Raw genomic sequence first — 22,229 nt, 5'->3', positions numbered from 1 at the left:
CAGTGCCCTTCCCTGGGGAACAGGTTTCCAGCCCAGCAAGGCAGGGCCCCTGTTTACTCAGCAGAGTGGGCAGGAAGTGGCAGTTGGATGCTGCCACGCCACACTGGCCTCATTAATCATTAACCGTGTGTGAGCTAAAACCATCTGGGAGAGACTGTGGGCCAACATGGCTGCCTCCTCCACTCCCTTTGCCCCCAGGCTGAGGCTGAGACCTGTTATCTAGCTGTCAAGCTTCCTGGGATGTCTCCACCCAGAAGCCCTTGCCTGGCAAACCAGCTGGGCTGCTCTAAGCGATCCACCCCTGGGAAGGAAGGAAGGAAAGAATGAGTTGAATGTGTTTTTTAAGGGACCCTGGTTCCAGTTCTTGGCATAGAAGCCTGCTCAAACCAGAGCAACTTTAAGTTTTTAACTAAGTCAAGCTAGAAGCCAATGCCAATCATGCCTCCTGACACAACACCAGTCCCGCTTTTTCCCAGGCTGTTCCTTGGAAATGACCAGACTTTGGGCCCCTTATATCTCCTCTCCAGGAACAATGAGACTAAGATCCACACCAAGCTGCTTTCACTTTATTCTTCTATTTATACACTCTCCTGCTCCCCGATTTGGAAGCAGACCATGATGTAAGCTTGGCAGTCCTGCTCAGATCCTTTACCAGAATCTATCAGTTTGCCTTTCTCCATCCCCCACCCACCCCAACTCAGGCTCCCTGTCCAGTTGTCCTGAGGAAAAAAGAACAGAGATAGAAGACGGAGCTGGCTCTCCCCAGCCCCCTGCCCCAGCTATGAGAGAGCAGGCCTAGAGAGAAAGGACGGAGATTCCAGTGAAGGACAAGGCACAGGGGCCACCTCAGCGTGGCCACTGGTTGGTTCAGATTTGGGTAGTGTGCTGGCCTGGAGTTGGGGGTTGCAGTGCTTCCAACTGACTGAGGAGGAATGGAATATAAGGGCGCTGCAGGGGGTCCACAGTCATCATCGAGGCCAGCAGCTGCCGCAATGCTGAAGAATGCCTGTGGAGGGAGGGAGGCAGGGTGACTGAGGGGCACCCATCCGCCGTGCCGAGGCTCCAATGTCAAGGAGAGTCTAACGTGCTTGGTGCCCCTTCATCACTCACCTGGGGCTTTGTGGGATGCTGAGTTGGTTCTGTACAGCCAGGGCCACACTGTCCCCCTTCTGGAACACCATGTCATAAGGGCCTTCCCCAAACATCATAGCATATAGCACACAGCCTAGGGACTGAGCATAACTGGGTTATTCCATAAAGGGGGCCAATGGAGATGGTAACTCTCCTGTTAATTCTGTTAATTCTGTAGTGAGAGGAGACTACATAAACTAAAAGGACTACGCTAATGTCAGCCACATGACAGAGAAACTGCCAGTTAGCTGGAGGCCTCTGCAACCCTTGCTTAGCTACTGCCTTCAGCTGTGACTCTTAGCTGTACCAACCCTGTTCAAAGGGCAGGGTTTTACCACTTCCTGAGCAATTGAGTACAGTGTTGGTAACAGTTCTCAGGAAGGAAGTTGAGGGGGATGGGGACATACATGGTTCTTGGGGCCCCATGCACTGGAAACCAAACACCTGCTCCTCCACAGGAGGTACAGAGCAGCTCTCCCCCCAGATTCCCACCCGCATGCTCCTCACCCAAACATCAGTCCGCTCATCGATGACACAGTGGCTCTGCACAGAGAAAAGCTCCGGGGCCCGGTAGGAAATGGTGCACCGCTGGGCTGCCCAGTCCTGGAACAGTGGCCCCAGAGCTCAAAAGTAGGGCACAGGGCATGGTCATGTGACCAAATTGGGGAATACACCAGAAGCGGTAAGGGATTGGGAACAGGTGGGAAAAAGAACCTGCAGACTCTTACCTGCAGGGCCAGAGCTTGGCGGGAGCTCTCCACATGGATACGTGCTTGCTTCATGGAACCCAAGTCCATTAAAACCGGCTGCCCCTCATCTCCAAGCAAGATATTGGTGGGCTTCAGATCCCTGTCGGGAAGTGGAAATGACCCATGAGCATCTCTGGTCAGGAAGGCTAGAATCCCAGGGAGGCATAAGAATCATGGGGTGTTCCTTAGGGGGAGAGCTCAAACCTCTCATTTCTCTTAGTGGGGCTCTTTCTGTCCCAGAAAGTACACAGGGTGCTCCTACTGACCTGTGGGCATAACCCTGGGCATGAATGGCTTCAAGTCCTCTGCAGATGCCCAGCAACAGCTGAAGGATTTCATCTTCAGTCAAGAAGTTGCCTTTGTCTTTCAGCCTTTCTATCTCATTCCACAGCGTACCTCTCTGCAACACAAATATCCCCACAGTTGGTTTTTCAGCTTCTGTTCCCTGAGTCTGATCCCTTCCCTAGGTTAAAAGTTACCAACCTTTTCACCACACAACCACACCCTACAGTCCCATTTGGATTCCTCTAAACTCCAAATTTGAAGTGATCAAACCCAAGACATAGCCTCTGATTCCTAATATATTTGACTGCTCACACAGCTCTTGGTTGGTGGCCCTGTTGCAACCCCTCCATAGCCAGGAGACTTTCTGACCTTCAAGTAAGGTAGTAGCAGCCAGGCCTCATGTTTTGTGCCCCGCTCCTTCAGACAATAAGCCACGAGGTGAAGAATGTTGGGGTGATTGAAGAGGTGATGCATATCTGCTTCTCGCTGGGCCTCCTCCACATCCTGCTGCTCGTGACACAGGATTCGCTTCAGTGCGTAGAAGTGTCCATCATGTAACCCCTCCACTAGGTCCACATAGCTGAACCCACTGTGGGCCAAAAGGGTCAGTGAAGGACCACGGTCATCTCCCACACTGCTTGGACCCAGAGGAACTCCCTTGGGGAGAATGGGGATGTCTTTCCCAGTTAGTAGGAACCCTCCCAAGATGTGACTCTAAGAGGAGTTTGAAGATTATTACACTTTGAGCTCAAGAGCTAGGACACAGTGATCTTTGAGGTCCTGTGGTCTTAACCCAGTGTTCTGCACAGGACAGATGCTCAATGAACATTAAATGAATAGTCTACATTTAGGTGCTGCGAACCTGGCACTGGCAAGACATTTCATATGCACTATCGTATTTAATCCTCACAGCTCCATCAGTGGCACAAGACAGTAATTATCTCCATTGAGCAGATGAAGAAACCATGGCTTATCAAGGTCACACAGGTCGATCAGGAGGCCTGGCTCCAGAGTCCACTGTCTTGACTAGCCTGTTACTAGGCTCTGTCGGGTGAGTTAAAGGATAGGCTACAGAATAAAACCTTGGTGCCCCTAATCATGTGCAGACTGCTGTCTTTCAATCATCATAACCCTGGGGACTAGTCATTTCCAAGCACTCACCCCTCCCCCAGTTTCTGGATGAAGAGGTAGCGCTTATTGTCAATGATGACAGTTCCCGGAGAGCAGATACACAGCGCGTGGCCCATAGTGTCTCAGTCATCCTCCTCCGGGGCGGCCTGAGGTGCCAAAGGGCTCGTCCAGGTTGAGTGGGCTCTTCCCGGCGACACGCTGGGGGCCCAGCGGGTCATGCTGGAAGGAAAAGAACGGCAGGGTCGCGGGTCGGACACCGTCCAGACGACCCTGAAGTACTGGTGTGGAGAGCTCAGGCCCAAGTCTCGGAATCGAGAGAAAACAGGTCCTGGCGATACCATCTCCAAGAAAGCTGGGATCGGGTGTCTCAAGGCCGAGGCCACGCAGCGACTACCAGCCCGCTTCCTCCACCACCCGCCCGCCTGTGGGCGGCCCCGGCTCCCACGCCCGCTCGCCGCCAAGGCAGGGCCCGGGAGTGCGAGGCTCGGGCCCATCCCTTGCAGAGTCCACCCCCGGCCTCGGCGTGCAGACCCGGGTAGGCCAGCCGAGCTCCCCCACTGACCTGGCTTGGGCAGCAAGGAAGCGCCAAGAACCGGAAGCAGTGGGTGCGTCATCATTCAGCGCCGGCTAACGGCCCGCGGTGTCCTAGCAACCGCCGGGCATCCGGAGGATGTAGGGGCGTGGAGTGGACAAGCCGGGGGCGGCTAGGCCTGCGGGAGGACGGGTACCTGGGCCCCAGGGAGGGTTCCACACCTGGCCTTCTGTAGGGGTCAGGACGCAAGCACCTACGACAGCGGGGAGCAAAGCCGGGCTCGGCCCGAGGCCCCCAGGACCTCCACTTCCCAATGCTGGAGGTAGGAGGCCTCATACCCACGGCGCGCTGGGTGGCCGAGTACAGCGCAGGCCAGGGGGTGGGGGGTACGCGGGGGGCGGGGAGGGGTGTGTGTGTGTGTGTGGGGGTGGGTGCTGGCGATCTGGACTTCTGGAACTCTAATCGGTACAACCCTGGGGGCTCTGCCTATATCGCACTACCCTAGTCTCACTGGTTAAGAGCTCAGGCTCTTGAACCAGACTAGGGTCTAAATATGGTCCTAATACTAGCCTACCAGCTGTGGGCCCTCGGACAAGTTATTTCACATCACTCTCCCTATCTATAAAATAGCTACTCACTGCCTAAGGTTAAGTGCATGAACCGTGAGGCCAGATTGCCTACTTCAAATCCCAGCTCTACTAAACTAGTTGTGAGACCTTGAACAAGCTACTGAATATTTCTGTTCCTCAATTTCCTCATCTGTAAAATGCAAATGATACTTATCTACCTCATGGAGTTGTTTGAAGATTAAATGATATGTGAAGTGCCTAGCACGATATCTGTTGCATAGCCCTCAGTAAGTGTTAAACAGAAGTATTCTTCTTCTTATTATTATTATTATCCTGATTCTCACATCTCAAGCTTGGGACTGTGAAGGCAGGAGTAATGGAAATTCCCAAATTCCCAAGCCTTGGCACCAAGCAGCTGTCCTTGACATTTCTCGCACAGGCAGGCAGAGGTAACTTAGAAAGGGGCGCACACCCAAGGAAGATGGAATAGACCTTGATGGTGCCTTTTGCTGAAATCGGGCTCTCCAGGAAAAATATCTGTTTTGTAACCTACCTCCCCAACCTTGCCCTCCCCCTTACACATCACTGGAAAGATCTCTCTACAGTTTCCCTTGTTTCTAAACCTGTTTTACTCATCCCCTCGGGGTTCTGACATTTATCTAGATTTAACCTGCTACATGTGGGCCCTGTGCCTGAAACTGAGGATTTAAGATGAACAAGGTCCCAACCCTTGAGGAGCTCGCCTAGGTCTAGTAGAGCAGGGGTTCTCAGTCTTGAATGTGCTTACGATCGCCTGGGAATCTTGTTAAAATACAAATGCCGATTCTGAGGCCTGAGGCAGGACCTGGGACTCTGCATTCCTAACAAGCTCCCAGGTGACTCATAAAGCTGGTTCACAATGCAAAGGACTTTATCGCTTCCTAAAACTAACTTGCGCTATGCATTTCTATGGCACAGTAAATCAATAAATGAAGGATGGGATAAGGTTAATGATTATTTTTTTTTGGTCTAAATAACGTAAACCACCTTTTATGGGGGGGGGGGGGGGGAATGTAGAGGACTTTACAAACTAGTAGAGGAGCCGGAGACGAAAGTCCAGGCTAATTGCCTGGCAACTTGAGGTGGTCTCCGCCCCTCCTTGCTCACTGAAGTTCCCGCCCAGGAATCCGCCACGTGACAGTTGGACCGCAGGCTAAGCGCCATGGCTCCCAAGAAGCCTCTCTGCTTTCCCTCCTTGCTGCTGCTCCTCCTGACGCTGCTGCTACCCCAGGTGAGACAAGAGGATTGAACTAGCCTGCGGTGAGACCGGATTAGATCTGGCGTAGGTGACAAAGTGAAAATAACAAAACTCTCGGCCGAGCTAGTTCCATCTCTTCTGCCCTTGGCAGACGCCCATGACCCCTCCTCCCAGCCCTTCCTCCAGACCCCTGCTGAGCACCGCCTCTCCCTTTGCAGGCAGACTCTCGGTCGTTCGTCGTAGATCGGGAACACGATAGATTTCTTCTGGACGGGGCTCCGTTCCGCTATGTGTCTGGCAGCCTGCACTACTTTCGGGTACCTCGCGTGCTTTGGGCTGACCGGCTTTTCAAGATGCAAATGAGTGGCCTCAACGCAGTACAGCTGTAAGAAGGGCTCAGGAGAGCCACGGAGGGGTGGGATTTACTTTTCCTACCACCCCCTTATGAAGGGGGTCGGGACAGGAAGACTGCTTGGGTATGATGAGGAGTTAGAGCTCCAGGGCTTCCAGGCCAAGGGTGGGAAAGGGTGGGCCAGGACCTCCTTCCAACAGCTTCCTGGAGATTCCTTGCAAGGCCAGGAGCCCTTATGCCTGCCTCCCAGGCATTTCCCATGCAAGCCTTGGGCCCTGTTAACCTCTTCCTTTCTCAGTTATGTACCCTGGAACTACCATGAGCCAGAGCCTGGGGTCTATAACTTTAATGGCAGCCGGGATCTCATTGCATTTCTGAAAGAGGCATCTATAGCGAACCTGTTGGTCATACTGAGACCAGGACCTTACATCTGTGCAGAGTGGGAGATGGTGAGTTAGTTGAAGGGATAGAACCAAAGCCACCCCCGTGGGGTTCCTAGGCTATTCCCTTCTGCCCATACTCTAGGGCCACTTCCAGCACTATACTTAATTTCTTCTCAGACAACAAAACCCATATGCTGCCTTTGTTGTCTTTATGTTTGTCTCAGGGGGGTCTCCCAGCCTGGTTGCTTCGTAAACCTAATATTCATCTGAGAACTTCAGATCCAGGTGAGTTGAAAGAAAAAAAATTTAACAAGGAAAAAAAGCAAACAATGACAAAATGGGTCATTTGGGTGCCTAAAACAGAAGAGACCATCCCCAAATTGGAGATCATACATTCAAATATATATTGAGTGTTTCCTTTGTGCCCAGCAGGATGCTAGGAACTGGGGAACTAGACAGACTCAGTTCCTGTGCAATGGAGCTTACTATGTAGTGGATGAAACAGATTTTTTAAGAAACCAAAAATCTGGCCGAAACCGGTTTGGCTCAGTGGATGGAGCGTCGGCCTGCGGACTGAGAGGTCCCAGGTTCGATTCCGGTCAGGGGCATGTGCCTGGGTTGCGGGCACGTCCCCAGTGGGAGGTGTGCAGGAGGCAGCTGATCGATGTTTCTAACTCTCTATCTCTCTCCCTTTCTCTCTGTAGAAAATCAATAAAACATATTTAAAAAAAAAAAAAAAAGAAAGAAACCAAAAATCTGTAATATTATTGCAAGTTGTAAAAATACCACACAAGGAATAGACAAGTTGAGATAGTGAATAACAGAAAAGACCTCTTTTAGGTAGGGAGGTCAGGAAATGCTTTTCTGAGATGACATTCACTTGACTAGGGAAGGAAGCGTTCTGGTCATCTGAAGAGTGAAGTGAGAATGACCAGGTAGAGGGGACAGTGTATTATAAGGCCCAGAGATGGGAAAGAACATGGCATGATTGAGACCAGCATGGCTGGAGCATAGTGGGTAAGGGAGAGAGTGGTATGACGTGAAATTGGAGATAGGAACTGCCAATGCAGGACTTTGTGGGCTATTCTAAGGGGTTTGCATTTTATTCTAGCATAGTGGAAAGTCATTGAGTTTAATCAGAGATGTGACATGATCAGGTTTGTTTTCGACTACTTTAGCCTGGATGTAGAGAATGGGTTGAGGGGAGTAAGGATCATGGTAGAGAAACCAATTGGGAGATTAAGCCTGTAGTTGAGGAGATGATGGCTCCTGGACTATGGTGATGGTGTTGGAAATGGAAAGAAAAGAGCAGAATTGAGATATAGGTTGGAGATAAAATCACCAGGACTTGTTGACAGATTTGATTGAAAGGGTAGGGGTGGCGGCAGTGTGAGTACCTAGTGAAGATGGTGGTGCCAGCCCCACAGATGTGGCTCAGTGTTGAGTGTCGATCTAGGAACCAGCAGGTCATGGTTCGATTCCTGGTCAGAGCACATGCCCAGGTTGCTGGCTCTATCTTCAGTTGGAGTGTGCATGAGGCAGCCAATCAATGATTCTCATTGATGTTTCTATCTCTTTCTCCCTCTCTCTTCCTCTCTGAAATCAATAAAAAAAAATTTTTAAAAAATGATAAAGTCTTGATGGAACACCAATATGCAGTGTAATTTTTTTTAAATGGTTATGATGATGAAGCTTATGTGTAGTCTCACTTCCTTTTTTTATATAAAGATTTTAAAATTGATTTTGAGAGAAGAAAGGAAAAGGAGAGAGAGAAACATCAATGTGAGAACAAAACATCGATCAGCTGCCTCCTGCATCTACCAGGGATCAGGCCTGCAACCCGGGCATATGCCCTTGACTGGAAATCCAAACAGCAACCTTTCGGTGCATGGGATGACACTCAACCAGCTGAGCCACGCTGACCAGGGCTGCAATCTCCTTTTTTCTCAAGAATACCAGTAACCTCTTTAATAACTCCATGGCGATTTCTCAGACCTCATCCTCCTTGACCAACCAGCAGCATTTAGCACAGTTGGTCACTCTCCTTTGAAATACATTTTTTTCGTAGCTTCCATGATACTACACTTATCTGGTCTTTGCCCCTCTCCCCACGATCTTTCTGACCACTCCTCAATCTCTTACTGGTTCTTCTCCATTTCCTTTTCTGCTAAGTGCTTGAGTGTTTCAGATCTCAGTCCTTAGGCGTTTCTCTTTTCTATGTTCATGCCCTATACCCATGGTTGGCAAACTGCGGCTCGCGAGCCAAATGCGGCTCTTTGGCCTCTTGAGTGTGGCTCTTCCACAAAATACCGACTTCTGCGCATGGGCCACGAAGTTTCAATCGCACAGTACGTGGTATTTTGTGGAAGAGCCACACTCAAGGGGCCAAAGAGCTGCAGTTTGCTGACCACTGCCCTAGACCAAGCATGTCAAACTCAAAGGCTAACACAGGCCAAATAAACAAAGTTTAAGTTTATGTGGGCTGCAAAAAAAACAAAAGCTTCAATTTTTATAGAAACATAGGTTTATTTTGATAGAGACATGCTGAATACAAAAGGCTGAAATAGCCGGAACCGGTTTGGCTCAGTGGATAGAGCGTCGGCCTGCGGACTGAAAGGTCCCAGGTTCGATTCCGGTCAAGGGCATGTACCTGGGTTGCGGGCACATCTCCAGTGGGAGGTGTGCAGGAGGCAGCTGATCGATGTTTCTCTCTCATCGATGTTTCTAACTCTCTATCTCTCTCCCTTCCTCTCTGTAAAAAATCAATAAAATAAAAAAAAAAAGGCTGAAATAAATGAGTAATTGTTAATATAAAATAATAGAGCATTTTAATAAAAATTAATATTTTTTTCTTGAATATTAACTTACCAGACACTGAATAACTGCACAAATTAATCAGCGTAACGCAAATAAACCTATTTTTCTTGTTCTCCGAAAGCAAAATACTTCCTGTTGCACACAGCAAACAAGTCAGTACAAGACTAATGACGTGGCAATCAGCTGCTAAAATATTTGCTGCTAGTATTAGTGGAGAGAAATGGTGCGCCTGCACATAAGGCATGTAAGGGAAATGAATGCAACACGATTATAGTAATCAGTCATTAGCAAATGCTGTAGTTCGTTATTAATAATCATGTATAACAGGATATTGTAAAGATTAAGTTACAAAATTTTAATTAAAACGTTTCTTACATACTATTATATTGGCTGGGCTGAAAAAATATTTGTTGGGTCCTCAGGCTGCGAATTTGACATGCTTGCCCTAGACCCGTGGTCGGCAAACTGCGACTCGCGAGCCACAGGAGGCTCTTTGTCCCCTTGAGTGTGGCTCTTCCACAAAATACCACGTGCGGGCGCGCGTACAGTGCGATTGAAACTTCATGGCCCATGCGCAGAAATCGGTTTTCGGCCTGGGCAAGTCTATTTTGAAGAAGTACTGTTGATATTTGGCTCTGTTGACTAATGGAGTTTGCCGACCACTGCCCTAGACAATCTCATCTATTTGCATAGCATTGAACTCCATTTATTAGCTAATGACTGAAATATGTTCTCTCCAAGACCTTCCTTTGGCCTCCAAACACATTACCCAACTGCCTTCTTGACTTCTGCATTTGGAGATCCAACAGTCATAATGATACAACTAAGCACTTGATATTGCCTCCCAAACTAGCTATTTCAACAATCTCCCCCTGTCAGTTAGTGGTAACTCTATTTCCCAACTGACCAAACTAAACACTATGGTGTAATTATTCATGTATATCTTTCTCTTGCACCCCACGTCATAGAATTCTGTCAGCTTTACTCTCAAAATATATTGAATTCAACTACTTCTCATCACCTCCACTGCCACCACTCTGGTCCAAACCACCTCTCTCCGCTGGATTATTTTAAGCTTCCTAACTGGTTTCCCGTCTTTGCCCTTCTCCCATGTAGTCTTATTCTCAATACAATAGCCAGTGTGATCCTGTTAAAATATGTTTATCATATCAGATCATGTCATTTCTTTGCTTAAACCTCTCCAACAGGTTCTCATCTCACTCAGAATATGAACCACAGGTTCCTTAAAACGGCCTACTAGTTCCTACCTCATTGTCTCGGTCACCTTCCTGACCTCTACTCTTCTCACTGTTCATGCTAGCCTCATTGCTGTTCTTTAAACCCTCCAGCCCTTCTTGCAGAATCCCCTTCACAGTAAGGTCTTCTCTGGGCCAGCCTTTAAAATTTAAGCTCCCCCACCTCACTATTTTATATCTTCCTTTTCTGCTTTATTTTTCTCTCCTTGGCATTAAACCACTGTGTTTTTTACCTATTTACCAACTGCTTCCCTCACTGGAAAGGAAATTTCCAGGGATTTTTGTCTATTTCTTTCTATTCTATATCCTTAACACTTACAATAGTGCTTGGTGCTAGTCACTACCCATAATTTTTTGTTGAGTGAGATTTAATGTATGCTTGGATTAAAGAAGGCAATAAAACCTGGGCCTCCTTTATGTAGAACACAAATATAAAGGAATTAAATATTTTATTTTAGTCTTTCTTAGAATTAAGTCTTTTAAGGACACAAAAATATTCTCCAAAATAACTTTCATCAAATCCACCTTCAGGAGTCTGCTATCTGCTAGGCATTGTCCTCAATGATAGGGACCAAACAAATGAACCTGACAAAATTCCCGCTCACTAGTGGGGAAGACCAACAGGAAACAATTACAAAAATAAATGCTTAATTATAATTGGGTATGTGTTTGAAAGAGAAGTATCAGGTGATATGAGAGTGTGTAACAGGGGGATCTACCCTAATCTGGGATTATCAAAGGCTTTCTTAAGGAAGTGAAATATAAGTTAAGACCTGAAGACTGAGTTGGAGTTGGCTAGGTAAAGGCAGTGGGGAGAGAGTGTCAGGCAAAGGTAATAACATACATGAAGACCATGAGTATGAATCAACAACAATCACAAATAGGAGTTGAGAATTTTAAGCCATGAAACCTAATATAATGCTCTTTCAGCTGATGACTGAAATCACCTGGACTGTCGTTCACATCAAGGTGTAGGTCAGGCATTCTACAGTTCTGTGAATTCCCATGTTAGAATACACACTATAGCTCCATTAGATGTGTTTAACATTTTTCTTACATTCAAAAAATAAATTTACAAGAAACGTTGCTTTAAGGTTTCATGTGCTCAAATTTCTTGCCATGCAAATAGGGTTGAGAGCTTTTCACAAGTTACTGCTTTCCACATTTAGTTATGGACAAGTGGGATGCAAACTGCTATTCCTACAATCTCTCCTACAGTTCAGGCAGCACTGAAGTTACTAGCATTGATGCTAGGAGTGGGGATTGTGGAGGTGGTGGTGCCCTAATGAGCAGAGCACTGCTCCTTCCTTTAGACTTCCTTGCCGCAGTGGATTCCTGGTTCAAGGTCTTGCTGCCCAAGATATATCCATGGCTCTACCACAATGGGGGCAACATCATTAGCATTCAGGTACAAGTGGAAAGTTGAATGGGCAGGGGGAAGGAGGTTCCAGGGGTTCTTAACCTTCTCCACCTCATGGCTGAGCTCTACTTTTCCTTTCTCCTGGCAGGTGGAGAATGAATATGGTAGCTATAGGTCCTGCGATTTTGCCTACATGAAGCACCTGGCTGGGCTCTTCCGTGCACTACTAGGAGATGAGATTTTGCTCTTCACCACAGATGGGCCACAGGGACTCAGATGTGGCTCCCTCAAGGGACTTTACACCACTGTAGATTTTGGCCCAGGTCTCCTGAGCAAGGGTTAGGGTGGAGTCTGGGGAAGGGTCACCTCTTCTGTGATGTTTATCTTTCACCCGTTCCTTTCTGCAGCTGACAACATGACCAAAATCTTTGCCCTGCAAAGGGAGTATGAACCTCACGGGCCACTGGTGAGAGGCCAGAGGGGAGGGCAATCAAGGCAAGAATCACAGGTGGGAATGGGTTGAGCTCGGTTCCCCATCTTGCTCATGGTGGCTCCTTTCACTTCACACTAGGTGAACTCTGAGTACTACACAGGCTGGCTGGATTACTGGGGCCAGAATCACTCCACACGGTCCATTATAGCTGTAACCAAAGGACTAGAGAAAATGCTGAAGTTGGGAGCCAGTGTGAACATGTAACTGGACACTGGGGCCAACATGAATGTAACTGGGTGTGGGGGATGAAAGTTAAGATTCCATGGGTCAGCACATGCTTTCCCCCCCACCTTCCTTCATTTCAGGTACATGTTTCATGGAGGTACCAACTTTGGATACTGGAATGGTGAGTCCAGATTGTCCCTGGGGTGGAAGCAGGAAGGTAGCAAGGAATTAGAATTTGAGGGCTGGGTGGATTAGGATATCTATAATCGTAATGGCCATCACTGCCCCCATCTGATGGCAAAATTCTCTGCATGTGCATAGATGTATTGAATTAATTAAATTGGAAAATACCACATGATCTCACTCATTCATGGATAATAGAGACCATTATAAACTTTTGAACAATAATAGATACAGAGGCAGAGCTGCCTCAAACAGATTGTCAAACTGCAGCAGGAAGGCCGGGGAGGGTTGCGGGGCAGGAGGTAGGGGGGTAAGAGATCAACTAAAGGACTTGTATGCATGCATAGAAGCATAACCAGTGGACATAAGACATTGGGGGATAGGGGAGGCTAGGGGACTGTCTAGGGCGGGGGGATAAAATGGACACATATGTAATACCCTTTGTAATACTTTAAGCAATAAAAAAATAAATAAATAAATAAAAAAAAATAAATAAATAAATTGGTTCAACACCAGGTGCTGATGAGAAGGGACACTTCCTTCCAATTACTACCAGCTATGACTACGATGCACCAATATCTGAAGCAGGGGATGTTACATTCAAGCTTTTTGCTCTTCGAAATGTCATCAGCCAGGTGCCCTACCACTTCATTAAGTACCAAAGGCTTTTATTAATTGGGGAAAGGGAGTGCCTAAATTGTTTATAAAGAGTTCCCAGAAATCACTGGTGGTTGTCTAGGCCACTAAGCCCTGTGAGCATCCTATAAAAACATTTTCTACTTGCCCAAATGGGACTACCTGGGGAGATACACACAAGTATGTGTAAAATTACAGGATCTTCATGACCCTGAAGCCATTCCCTGGATGCCAGGTTAAGAACCCTGTGCTAGGGTCTTGGAATAGGGGTTGTGTGGTTTTTCTATGGCTCCTGAGAGAATTTGGGCTCAGTTCCAGGAAATTCCCTTGGGACCTTTACCTCCCCCCAGCCCCAAGATGATGCTCGGACCTTTGACCCTACACCTGGTAAGCTCTTCCCTCTCTCATGATTCTACCATATTATCTTCTAAATAGCCCTCTATTCTGAAACTTCCCTTTTATTCTGATACTGCTTCCTTATTCTAATAGGATGGATATTTGCTGGATTTCCTACACTTACTGTGCCCCCAAGGGCCCATCCATTCAATCTTGCCAATGACCTTTGAAGCTGTCAAGCAGGTAAGGCATAATCCTACAGCCAGTAGGTAAGGCAACTTTCCTCACCAGCTATAGCCAAAGGTTCCCTAAGTTCCACATCTTCCCCATTTTTTATATCAATTTATCATAAGTACTCATTCTTCCACACTTAGGACCGTGGTTTTATGTTGTACCGGACCTATCTAACGCATACTGTTTTTGAGCCAACACAATTCTGGGTGCCAAACAACGGAATACATGACCGTGCCTACGTGATGGTGGATGGGGTATGAACCTAATTCCAGGCTACCTTGTGAGCCCCACTTTCCTCTCCTCTCAAGCACCCTTTGGCCTTAAGTTCCCCTACCTACCTTTTCCCACTGCCTGCCCACATTTGCAGGGGTCCAGGGATAAGGTGGGATGAGAAAGCGTTTGACGAAGGGTAAGGTCCAGAATGGAGAGTAATTGACAGATGAGCTACATGCTCTTTGCCCTCCAAATAAGTACCCTAATGTGGCTTCCTGTTTGGTGGCCAGGAGCTAGATGCTGAGCCCTTCCCATCACAGATCTTCTTATCCACAGGTGTTTCAGGGTGTTTTGGAACGAAACACGAAACACAGACTATTTTTGACGGGGAAAATGGGGGCCAAACTGGATATCTTGCTGGAGAACATGGGGAGGCTCAGTTTCGGGTCTAACTACAGTGACTTCAAGGTGAGCTAGCTTTGCCCCTCCTCTCACCCCACAACTTTATTGACCAAACTCCCTTAGAGGGACGTCCCACAGCTCCAGCAGCATCTGAGCAGAGGAAGAAAAATGGAAAGATAGGGGCCTAATGGAAGATAAGCAAGAGCCATGTCCTTAGCAAAGTAGTGGCTTTTAGGAATCTGGACTTGGCTACTAGTTGCATCTCGGGGTTTGATTAGGGACAATTTCACCTTAGAGGTTATTGAATGTGATGACTTTTCATTTGCCTTCTTCACAGGGCCTTTTACAGGCACCAATTCTGGGGCAAACAATCCTTACCCAATGGCTGATGTTCCCTCTGAAAGTTGATAAACTTGTAAAGTGGTCGTTTCCCCTCCAATTGCTGAAAAACTCACATCCTCAAACTCCCTCTGGCCCCATCTTCTACTCCACAACGTTTCCAATTTTAGACTCCGTCAGAGACACGTTTCTCTTTCTACCTGGATGGACCAAGGTATTGCTGATAGTAGTCGTCGGGATGAGGGTGGGAGGTGGTAAGACAGAAAAATCATGGAAGGGGGAACAGAAATTATTCCTCTGAATAGAAACCCAAAAGAGGATAATTCTACCCCCCTGAGAACTGACCATTTATTTTCCTCTCCTCCCACCATGACAGGGTCAAGTCTGGATCAATGGGTTTAACTTGGGCCGGTACTGGACAAAGAGAGGGCCACAACAGACCCTCTACGTGCCAAAACCTTTGCTGTTTCCTAGGGGAGTTCTCAACAAAATCACATTGCTTGAGCTAGAAAATGTGCCTCCCCAACCCCAAATCCAATTTCTGGATAGTCCTATCCTCAATAGCACCTTGCATAGGACATACATCTACTCCCTCTCAGCTGATACACGAAGTGATTCTGAACCAATGGAGTTGAGTGGGCACTGAAAGAAAGGTAACCCTTGGACCTGGGACATGGAGTGGGCAGAATCCCTTGGTACTGGCCAAGGTGACCACAAAGAATCAAAGGCCAAAACAACTGTACAAGTGTAGTTTCCTTGCCAAACTTTATTGAGATTAAAATTCCAGAGACAGTACCAGCTCCACACATCTCTATGGCACTGTCTTTGTCTGGGCTCCCGAGTCTCTCATCCCAAGTTTCCAATACTCCGGTTTCTCGGGAAGAAGCAGCCTAGGACCAGTGTAAATGTGCCCTCTCAGGGTCTGAGTTGGCCCTGGGTGGAGCTGTGAGATCAGGAAGAGGGCTTCCTGGCCTGACAGCGATGAATCTGGAGGCAGCGTGTGGAGCAGAAAGAGAAGTCAAGGTAGTGAAAGGGAATGAGGCCTTGGAGGGACGTCCCACAGCTCAAGCAGCGTCTGAACAGAGGAAGAAAAATGGATGTACAGGTACCCAAAAACTTCTCGATCCAAGTACCCCTGCCCCTCTTCCTGCCATTTTTGTTTCCACTCCATAGGTTCAAAGAACTTCTCACACCCCTTCAACAGCCTTTGTCTGTAGGCACTCATTCTGCTTGCCCAAACGTGGTCCACCCATCATCACTCCTGCCCCCCGCCACATACCCAGCATTGGCGATTACAGAGTCAGGAATCTGAGGGGTAGGGGCTCCCAACTGAGCAGCTAGTCGGCGCTCTGCAGCCACAGCTCTCTGAGGGGAAGAGAAATTGTGTCAAGGACAAGGCCCCAAAGGTGGATGGGGTACCCAAGAAGTGACAGTTGAACATTGGGAAGGGACTAGACCTCTAAGGAAGTCTTAGGGTGGAAGAGAAAACCTCCAGCCTCACCTTCTCTCTGTCACTGAGAGCAGCAAATCGCTGCTGCTCTTCTTGCTCCTGCTTTTCCTGCTCCCACTGTTTCCGCTGCTGTTCCTCCCGTTGCCTCCGGGCTGCCTTCTGCTCCCTTTTCCGCATAGCCTTCCGTGCTTCCATTTCTGATGTCAGTGGCCCTGGCACCTGGAGGATTTCGGGGAAGGTATGAGGTAAGACCTATACAAACTATCCTTGGTAAATCTAAACAGTAGAAGAGATCTAGCCAGGATATATGATGCAATCCCACTCTGCTGCTGCTTCCTTTCCCAGCTGACCTGAGCCTTGCTGTAATCATAAGCATCTGGATTCTTCTCCATGAACCTTCGGAACTCATTACGTGTTGCTTTGTCAGCTGCAACCATATATGGTGGCCGAGTCCGGAAGTCCCTAGGTGTGGAAACCCCCAAAATGGGTTCAATTTGCCTATGGCATCTCCTAACACCACCTCCAGTGGTTCTCAACCTTCCTAATGCTGCGACCCTTTAATACAGTTCCTCATGCTGTGGTGACCCCCAACCATAAAATTATTTTCGTTGCTACTGTAATTTTGCTACTGTTATGAATCCTAATATAAATATCTGATATGCAGGATGTATTTTCATTGTTCACGACCCACAGGTTGAGAACCACTGGTTAACCAGACCAAGGGGAATACTGTCAAGTAGCTAATGCCAATGTTAGTCTTCAGATCATCCTCTCTATACCCTAAAGGGCTCGCTATGGGGACCCTTACTTACCGGATGGTGGGGTCAGCACCTGCCTCTAGCAGCAACTGAACCACTGAGCCTCTCCCAGCTGCAGCTGCTGCATGCAGGAGGGTGAAGCCACTGGAGCCCAAGGGGGCATTGAGCAGAGACAGAACTTCAGGGTCTACGGGGCTGGCAGCTAGCTGGATTTTCAGCATTCCAGTATCCCCAGCTTTGCAAGCAGCGAGAAGCTTGTCCCAGAGCTCTGGCTGACCAGGGACCTTGGCCTCATCCATGAAAGGCTCCAAAGGGACTGCATGTGAGAAGGCCTTGTCTTCTTGAGGTTGCTGGGGAAGAGTCACATGTGCCCCAGCCTCCAGGTCTTGGCTTTTCTCCCTCTTATTCCTTTTTCTCCTCCTCCGCTTGGGCAATACCTCAAATTCACGAAGATCCAGGGTCCCTATTGTCGACTCTACTAGATCCAACTCTACCTGGAAGCCATCCTCTCCCTCTGACTCTGAAGCTAGGGAAAAACACGACATATTAGATCCCTCTAAAGAATAAAGGGAGGGTGGACAGATGTGGGCTACCCCAGATGCATAAGAATGTACATATAGAGATAATCCAGATTATCTTAAAATAAAATTATCTGTATTGTCATCCAAGATAAAGTAACACATTGAGAGCTGAATCCATTAGTACGATATGCAGAAATGAGGCTCTCAGGCCAGACACGTACAGTCCCTAGATCAGGGGTGGGCAAACTTTTTGACTCGAGGGCCACAATGGGTTCTTAAACTGGACCAGAGGGCCGGAACAAAAGCATGGACGGAGTGTTTGTGTGACCTAATATAAATTAATATAAATTCAAAGTTAACATCATTACATAAAAGGGTACGGTCTTCCAAGAGTCTGCAGCCCAGGAAGCATCCAATAAGACAGGTAAATTCTGAGATTCATGCAACACATTTAAACATCTACTTCATGCTAAGACTTTTCTGAGTACTGGGGCTATATTAATGAACAGAAGCAGTAATAGGAGATCTGGAAAGGTCACTAAACATGTCTCAGTAATTGCTATCACATATCTCATTATTAAAAGACCTGTGTGTGTTGCATGAGGCTCATCTATAAATAGGAAAGCGAGAGTAGGGGATTTGCTACTGCATTACCAGGACAGACACCCAGATAGAGATTTGACAGTTGACAGGTGGTACTCAAACCTTGTTTGGGAGAGTCCTCATTCTGCCTTACTGCCCCATTTTCATCACTGGGGACCTTTCTTTCTTCCTCAATAGCCTTCTTCTCTCGCATTGTCTTCCAGTATGAGTGAGGTGAGTCCAACCTGACTGTCTCCCGGGGGTCTTCTCCTGCCATAAAACAAAAGATGTTGCTCAAGTTTAGCTGAGGAGAACCCAGCCAGGTTTTCTCAATGAAGATGGGATTGGGCTGCAGTCCAAGGACTAGAAAATCATCTGGATGAACAAATGAGAACCTGAGATTTGGTTTAGAAGGTACCAGGTCTATGGAGTTGGAATTGGGGTCAAAGGCTCACCATGGATATGCAAAGTGGTCAGCTTATGGAGCACACGCTGTAGTTCTTTGAAGGTGGGTCTGCGGGTAGCGAGGGGGATATCCCAAAGTCGGGGATCCCCCCGTTGCAGGGGTGCCCCTTGGCCTCCGAAGAACAAGGAGCGGCCAGAGCGGGGGGCACGCAGCAGTATTGTCCCAGCCTCCCCCAACGCCTTAGCCCAGCCTGGCTCTGCCAGCAGGTCACGAACGTCCTAGAGAAGAAAGTCACAGCCCTGTATATCTTCACTTGTTTAAATCTCCAACCAAAAAATGACCCCATGTGTAGGAGTGAGAGGTAGAAATTAACAGAGGGAGGAAGGACAAGACTAAGATTACTGAGGATCCATCCTATTCTACCTTAACCAAAAATAATGAAGACTGGAAGATAAAGGAGTCAACCTCTTTACTGTAACATTTAATAAGTTGAGGGGAAAAGGTATATTAGTGGACCACAAGATCTGAGATGCCTAACTTACCTTGTATAGTGCAGCTTCATTGTAGCGCCTCAGGTTGGCTCCAGCAGAGCGAGAAGCCCCACCCCGGGCATCATGAAGTCCCTGGGCCGTACCACGCTTGGCCCGTACTGTGTAGCGGTGAAAGGTTTTGTGTGTCACCACTTCTCTTCTGTAGACAATACAGACTCAGTACTGGAAACCTGGTACTCCCAGTTGGGAAGGATCCATTCCATCCTTAACCCCTCACAGCACCCTCTCACCCTTGGAAAATGGCACCAGCAAAGTGCCCAGCTGCAGCCATGAGTACCACGCAGTGTCTAGGACCTCCACTCTGCAGGTTTCGTAGCAGCAGTTCTGACTCCTCTGGGAGCACCTAGATGACAGGAGCAGCACAAACATATCTGGTTACATTCATCGAGAGTAAGGAACCAAGTGCCAGTGCTAACTGCTTCACATGCATTATCATTTAATACAACCACTTGAGGCATGTCTCCACTTTATATAGACAAGGAAATGTGAGGCTTGTAGAGTTAGTCAAGATCAAGTGGTAGAACTATAATCCAAACCTAGATTGGTCTGTTTCTAAACTTAATTCCATCACACTTGACCCAAGATTCAGGCCAGTTCAAAACAAGACTGTGCTGTCAAGCCTGACACCCACACGCAATAGGAAGGAAGGGGAGAAGTGAGAAATGGACTGAGCGAAGTGGAAATCTATGCTGAATGTACAAAAGGTTGGGGTTAACCACACAACCTGTGCTGTCACTTGCCTGGTGAGGGCCTAGGACACAGCGATAGGCATAAAGAAATTGGCCATGGGCATTTTGGAAAAGAACCCGATGGGAGCAGAAGCCTTGGGATCTGTTAGACTTCTCAAACTCAACCCTCTCTTCATCCAGTATCTGTAAGTCCTCCTCAGGGGCTGAGTCTGAGTCTTCTGATCCTGAGATGCTGGAAAGATCTCCTGAAACATGAGATATATAAGTTTGATGCCTCATCTTTGAACTTCACTCAAGCTCCTAAATGAGGGCCCTCTTCCACCCCCATGTCCTGCCCCCACTAAGGTCTCCCAACAGACATCACCTGTGGAGCTCTGCTTTTCAAAGTCCAGGGCAGACAGGAGAGGCTTGTCCTTGAGACGCTGCTTTAGGTTAAACCGATGCCAGTCAAGCTTATAATGTTCCCTCTGGTAGGAGTCAATGAGGGAAGCAGAATGTGGAAATATGCCCCAGCCTGGCCTTTTATGGTACCCAAGACCAGCAGTATGACTGGGTAACACCAACTGCCTTATTCAAAATGTGAACCTTTATTCATTAAACACAAATGTCTATCTCTCCTCACCCACTGTTCTACTTTTGCCTCCACCATTTAGTTTTGCACCTGGTGTTTTACCTGTTCCTGATGGTTCTGGAAGGTCTGGTCACAGGTTGAACAAAATAACTTCCCTGAAATATCCAGAGGACCCTGGAATGGTTTTCTTTCTGGGCTTGTTCTCACCCCTGAGCCTAAATAAGGGAGAGTAATTAGAGGTGGAAAGGGAGTCCAAATGGATAGTACCTGGAATTTTATTCAGGGTTTGATATATATAGCAGAGGAAGATACAAAAGAAAGAGATGGCATTTAAGGAATTTATAGTCTAGTAATCAATAAATAAATAGCACATGCCCAGCTGGTGTGGCTCAGTGGTTGAGCATCAACCTATGAACCAGGAGGTCACGGTTCAATTCCCCTTCAGAGCACATGCCTGGGTTGTGGACTCAATCCCCAGTGTGGGGTGTGCAGGAGGCAGCCGATCAGTGATTTTCTCTCATCATTGATGTTTCTCTCTCTCTCTCTCTCTCCCTTCCTCTCTGAAATAAATAAAAATATATTAAAAGAAATAAATAGCACAGTAATCACTTTATACAATAAAGATGCTTCTGAAAAGATACGTGTAAAATGATTATAAGTCAAACATTGTATTTAAATTAACCAAAGGGATTTAGAGGAATCTTGCAGAAAATATATATTGGTACGGTTAAAATTATTTTTAACTGTTCAAAAACCACTTCCTGAATGCCAATTTTTTAGTTTACGTTTCCAATTACAGTGTGCAGTTTGTTTAAAAAAGGTTCAAGAAAAACATAGCCAGAGACAAACTAAAGTTGTACATAACCAAATATGACATTGTTTTACATTCAGCATGAATGAATGATTGATTGGAATCCAGTTAAATTTGTACTATAGGAATTTTAAAAAAGATCTAGGAGTTTTTGAAGTGTTTTTGTAGGTAGTGGCATTACTGAGACAAGAACATAAGCAATGGCAAGAGACTTATTTGGAGATAATTCAGGGGTCTGGGTTAGTGAATTTAAGATACATTTTATCCCGTGGAAACAGGTGTCAACAAGGGCTCCTAAACTGGGAAATGCCAATAGGAATGTGTTCTCTGGAGGAGCAATAAGCTGCAAAGCGCCCTGTCATGTTTCTCATGGGTTCACCCCAAATCTTCCCGGATACCTGGAGAGGAAGTCCGCAGTGCCTGGGCCAGAGTCTCCCCGGGACGGTGTCTCACTAGGCTCAGGCCCCGAAGGACCGGAGCATCCACGCTGAGATCAAACAGGGAGACCGGCGTGGGAGCCTGGGCTGCTGCTGGAGCCGGCGACATGGCTGCGCAGAAAAGAGGGGAGAAAAGCAGAGCCCTCCCCAAGCGAGATCCGACCGCCGTGTCTCCTGCCTGCCAGACTCGGTCTCCACCGCGCTGCAAGCAGGCTCCAGGAGTCAGCTTTGGGGCTGATACGTGACCCCAGCCCGCTTTCTCATACCTCCAGTCTCCGGCCACACAGGAGTGAAATGGGAGAGCATCCGGCTTTAAAATCGAATCCAACAGAGTTAAAATCACTGAGGTTCCCAAAGCGACCGCTCTTCGCTTCTCGTGCGATGAGCTCCATCAGTGACTAAGCCGCGAGGACTCCTCCCGGCCCTCCGAGGCTGCACCGCAAATCCCAAACTGCTGCGAGTTACGCATGTCCGCAGTTCCAAATCCGGATGTCGGCAGCTCCACAGCAATCTCGTCACTACGGGGCCGCGAACGGGACAATCAGCAGCGCCCTCACCTGAGCCCCGCCCCACGCAAAGCCCCATTGGTCTTCTGCCGCTCAAGACCCGCCTTTAGTCCCGCCCCCGAAGCGGGGGGAAAAAAATGGGCC

At 47.7% G+C, this 22,229-nt stretch overlaps 3 protein-coding genes across 8 annotated transcripts; 1 reads left to right on the top strand and 2 right to left on the bottom strand.

Annotated features, from left to right (window-relative positions):
• Nucleotides 1–544: 544 nt before the first annotated feature.
• Nucleotides 545–3,923, bottom strand: STK16 (serine/threonine kinase 16). Of its 3 annotated transcripts, XM_036318616.1 has the most exons (8): nt 3,859–3,923; nt 3,327–3,515; nt 2,535–2,754; nt 2,147–2,280; nt 1,860–1,980; nt 1,639–1,734; nt 1,111–1,232; nt 545–1,006 (listed from the first exon to the last, which is right to left on the bottom strand). In XM_036318616.1, exons 2-8 carry the CDS (start codon nt 3,410–3,412, stop codon nt 868–870), a joined length of 918 nt encoding a protein of 305 aa, XP_036174509.1. In that variant the 5' UTR covers nt 3,413–3,515; nt 3,859–3,923; the 3' UTR covers nt 545–867. The 3 variants fall into 3 exon arrangements, with proteins under 3 accessions (XP_036174509.1, XP_036174511.1, XP_036174510.1); XM_036318618.1 differs by lacking the exon at nt 1,639–1,734; XM_036318617.1 differs by lacking the exons at nt 3,327–3,515; nt 3,859–3,923 and adding an exon at nt 3,107–3,297.
• A 42-nt stretch (nt 3,924–3,965) lies between these two features.
• On the top strand, nt 3,966–15,607 carry GLB1L (galactosidase beta 1 like). Of its 3 annotated transcripts, none has more exons than XM_036318613.1 (17): nt 3,966–4,150; nt 5,549–5,667; nt 5,853–6,019; nt 6,285–6,435; nt 6,594–6,654; nt 11,756–11,850; nt 11,951–12,125; nt 12,210–12,268; nt 12,374–12,495; nt 12,601–12,641; nt 13,160–13,278; nt 13,592–13,666; nt 13,769–13,858; nt 13,990–14,103; nt 14,399–14,530; nt 14,802–15,017; nt 15,180–15,607. In XM_036318613.1, exons 2-17 carry the CDS (start codon nt 5,599–5,601, stop codon nt 15,447–15,449), a joined length of 1,956 nt encoding a protein of 651 aa, XP_036174506.1. In that variant the 5' UTR covers nt 3,966–4,150; nt 5,549–5,598; the 3' UTR covers nt 15,450–15,607. The 3 variants fall into 3 exon arrangements, with proteins under 3 accessions (XP_036174506.1, XP_036174507.1, XP_036174505.1); XM_036318612.1 differs by having other exon boundaries at nt 3,967–4,150; nt 5,560–5,667; XM_036318614.1 differs by lacking the exon at nt 13,990–14,103 and having other exon boundaries at nt 5,560–5,667.
• On the bottom strand, nt 15,552–22,088 carry ANKZF1 (ankyrin repeat and zinc finger peptidyl tRNA hydrolase 1). Of its 2 annotated transcripts, XM_036318610.1 has the most exons (14): nt 21,846–22,088; nt 21,541–21,690; nt 20,434–20,546; nt 20,125–20,227; nt 19,812–20,005; nt 19,302–19,414; nt 19,063–19,210; nt 18,570–18,798; nt 18,238–18,384; nt 17,066–17,537; nt 16,604–16,715; nt 16,305–16,472; nt 16,083–16,168; nt 15,552–15,878 (listed from the first exon to the last, which is right to left on the bottom strand). In XM_036318610.1, exons 1-14 carry the CDS (start codon nt 21,883–21,885, stop codon nt 15,755–15,757), a joined length of 2,199 nt encoding a protein of 732 aa, XP_036174503.1. In that variant the 5' UTR covers nt 21,886–22,088; the 3' UTR covers nt 15,552–15,754. The 2 variants fall into 2 exon arrangements, with proteins under 2 accessions (XP_036174503.1, XP_036174504.1); XM_036318611.1 differs by lacking the exons at nt 19,812–20,005; nt 20,125–20,227.
• Between the last annotated feature and the right edge of the window lie 141 nt (nt 22,089–22,229).

The sequence above is a fragment of the Myotis myotis genome, unplaced genomic scaffold, assembly GCF_014108235.1.
Source record: "Myotis myotis isolate mMyoMyo1 unplaced genomic scaffold, mMyoMyo1.p scaffold_m19_p_8, whole genome shotgun sequence".
Taxonomy (NCBI): domain Eukaryota; kingdom Metazoa; phylum Chordata; class Mammalia; order Chiroptera; family Vespertilionidae; genus Myotis; species Myotis myotis.
The sequence above is the reverse complement of the archived record's forward strand: the minus strand, read 5'-3'. Positions and strand labels throughout refer to the sequence as shown.

Coding starts and splice junctions, on each gene's coding strand:
- ANKZF1 (XM_036318610.1), bottom strand. CDS start 21,885: ATGCTCTCCCATTTCACTCCTGTGTGGCCGGAGACTGGAG. Junction 20,006..20,124: donor TGAAAAGCAGAGCTCCACAG/GTGATGTCTGTT, acceptor CTCATGTTTCAG/GAGATCTTTCCAGCATCTCA. Junction 18,385..18,569: donor GACCACTTTGCATATCCATG/GTGAGCCTTTGA, acceptor GTTTTATGGCAG/GAGAAGACCCCCGGGAGACA.
- GLB1L (XM_036318613.1), top strand. CDS start 5,599: ATGGCTCCCAAGAAGCCTCTCTGCTTTCCCTCCTTGCTGCTGCTCCTC. Junction 12,496..12,600: donor TTGGGAGCCAGTGTGAACAT/GTAACTGGACAC, acceptor CCTTCATTTCAG/GTACATGTTTCATGGAGGTA. Junction 14,104..14,398: donor CCTACGTGATGGTGGATGGG/GTATGAACCTAA, acceptor TCTTATCCACAG/GTGTTTCAGGGTGTTTTGGA.
- STK16 (XM_036318616.1), bottom strand. CDS start 3,412: ATGGGCCACGCGCTGTGTATCTGCTCTCCGGGAACTGTCATCATTGAC. Junction 2,281..2,534: donor TGCTACTACCTTACTTGAAG/GTCAGAAAGTCT, acceptor TTTGTGTTGCAG/AGAGGTACGCTGTGGAATGA. Junction 1,007..1,110: donor AGCATCCCACAAAGCCCCAG/GTGAGTGATGAA, acceptor CTCCCTCCACAG/GCATTCTTCAGCATTGCGGC.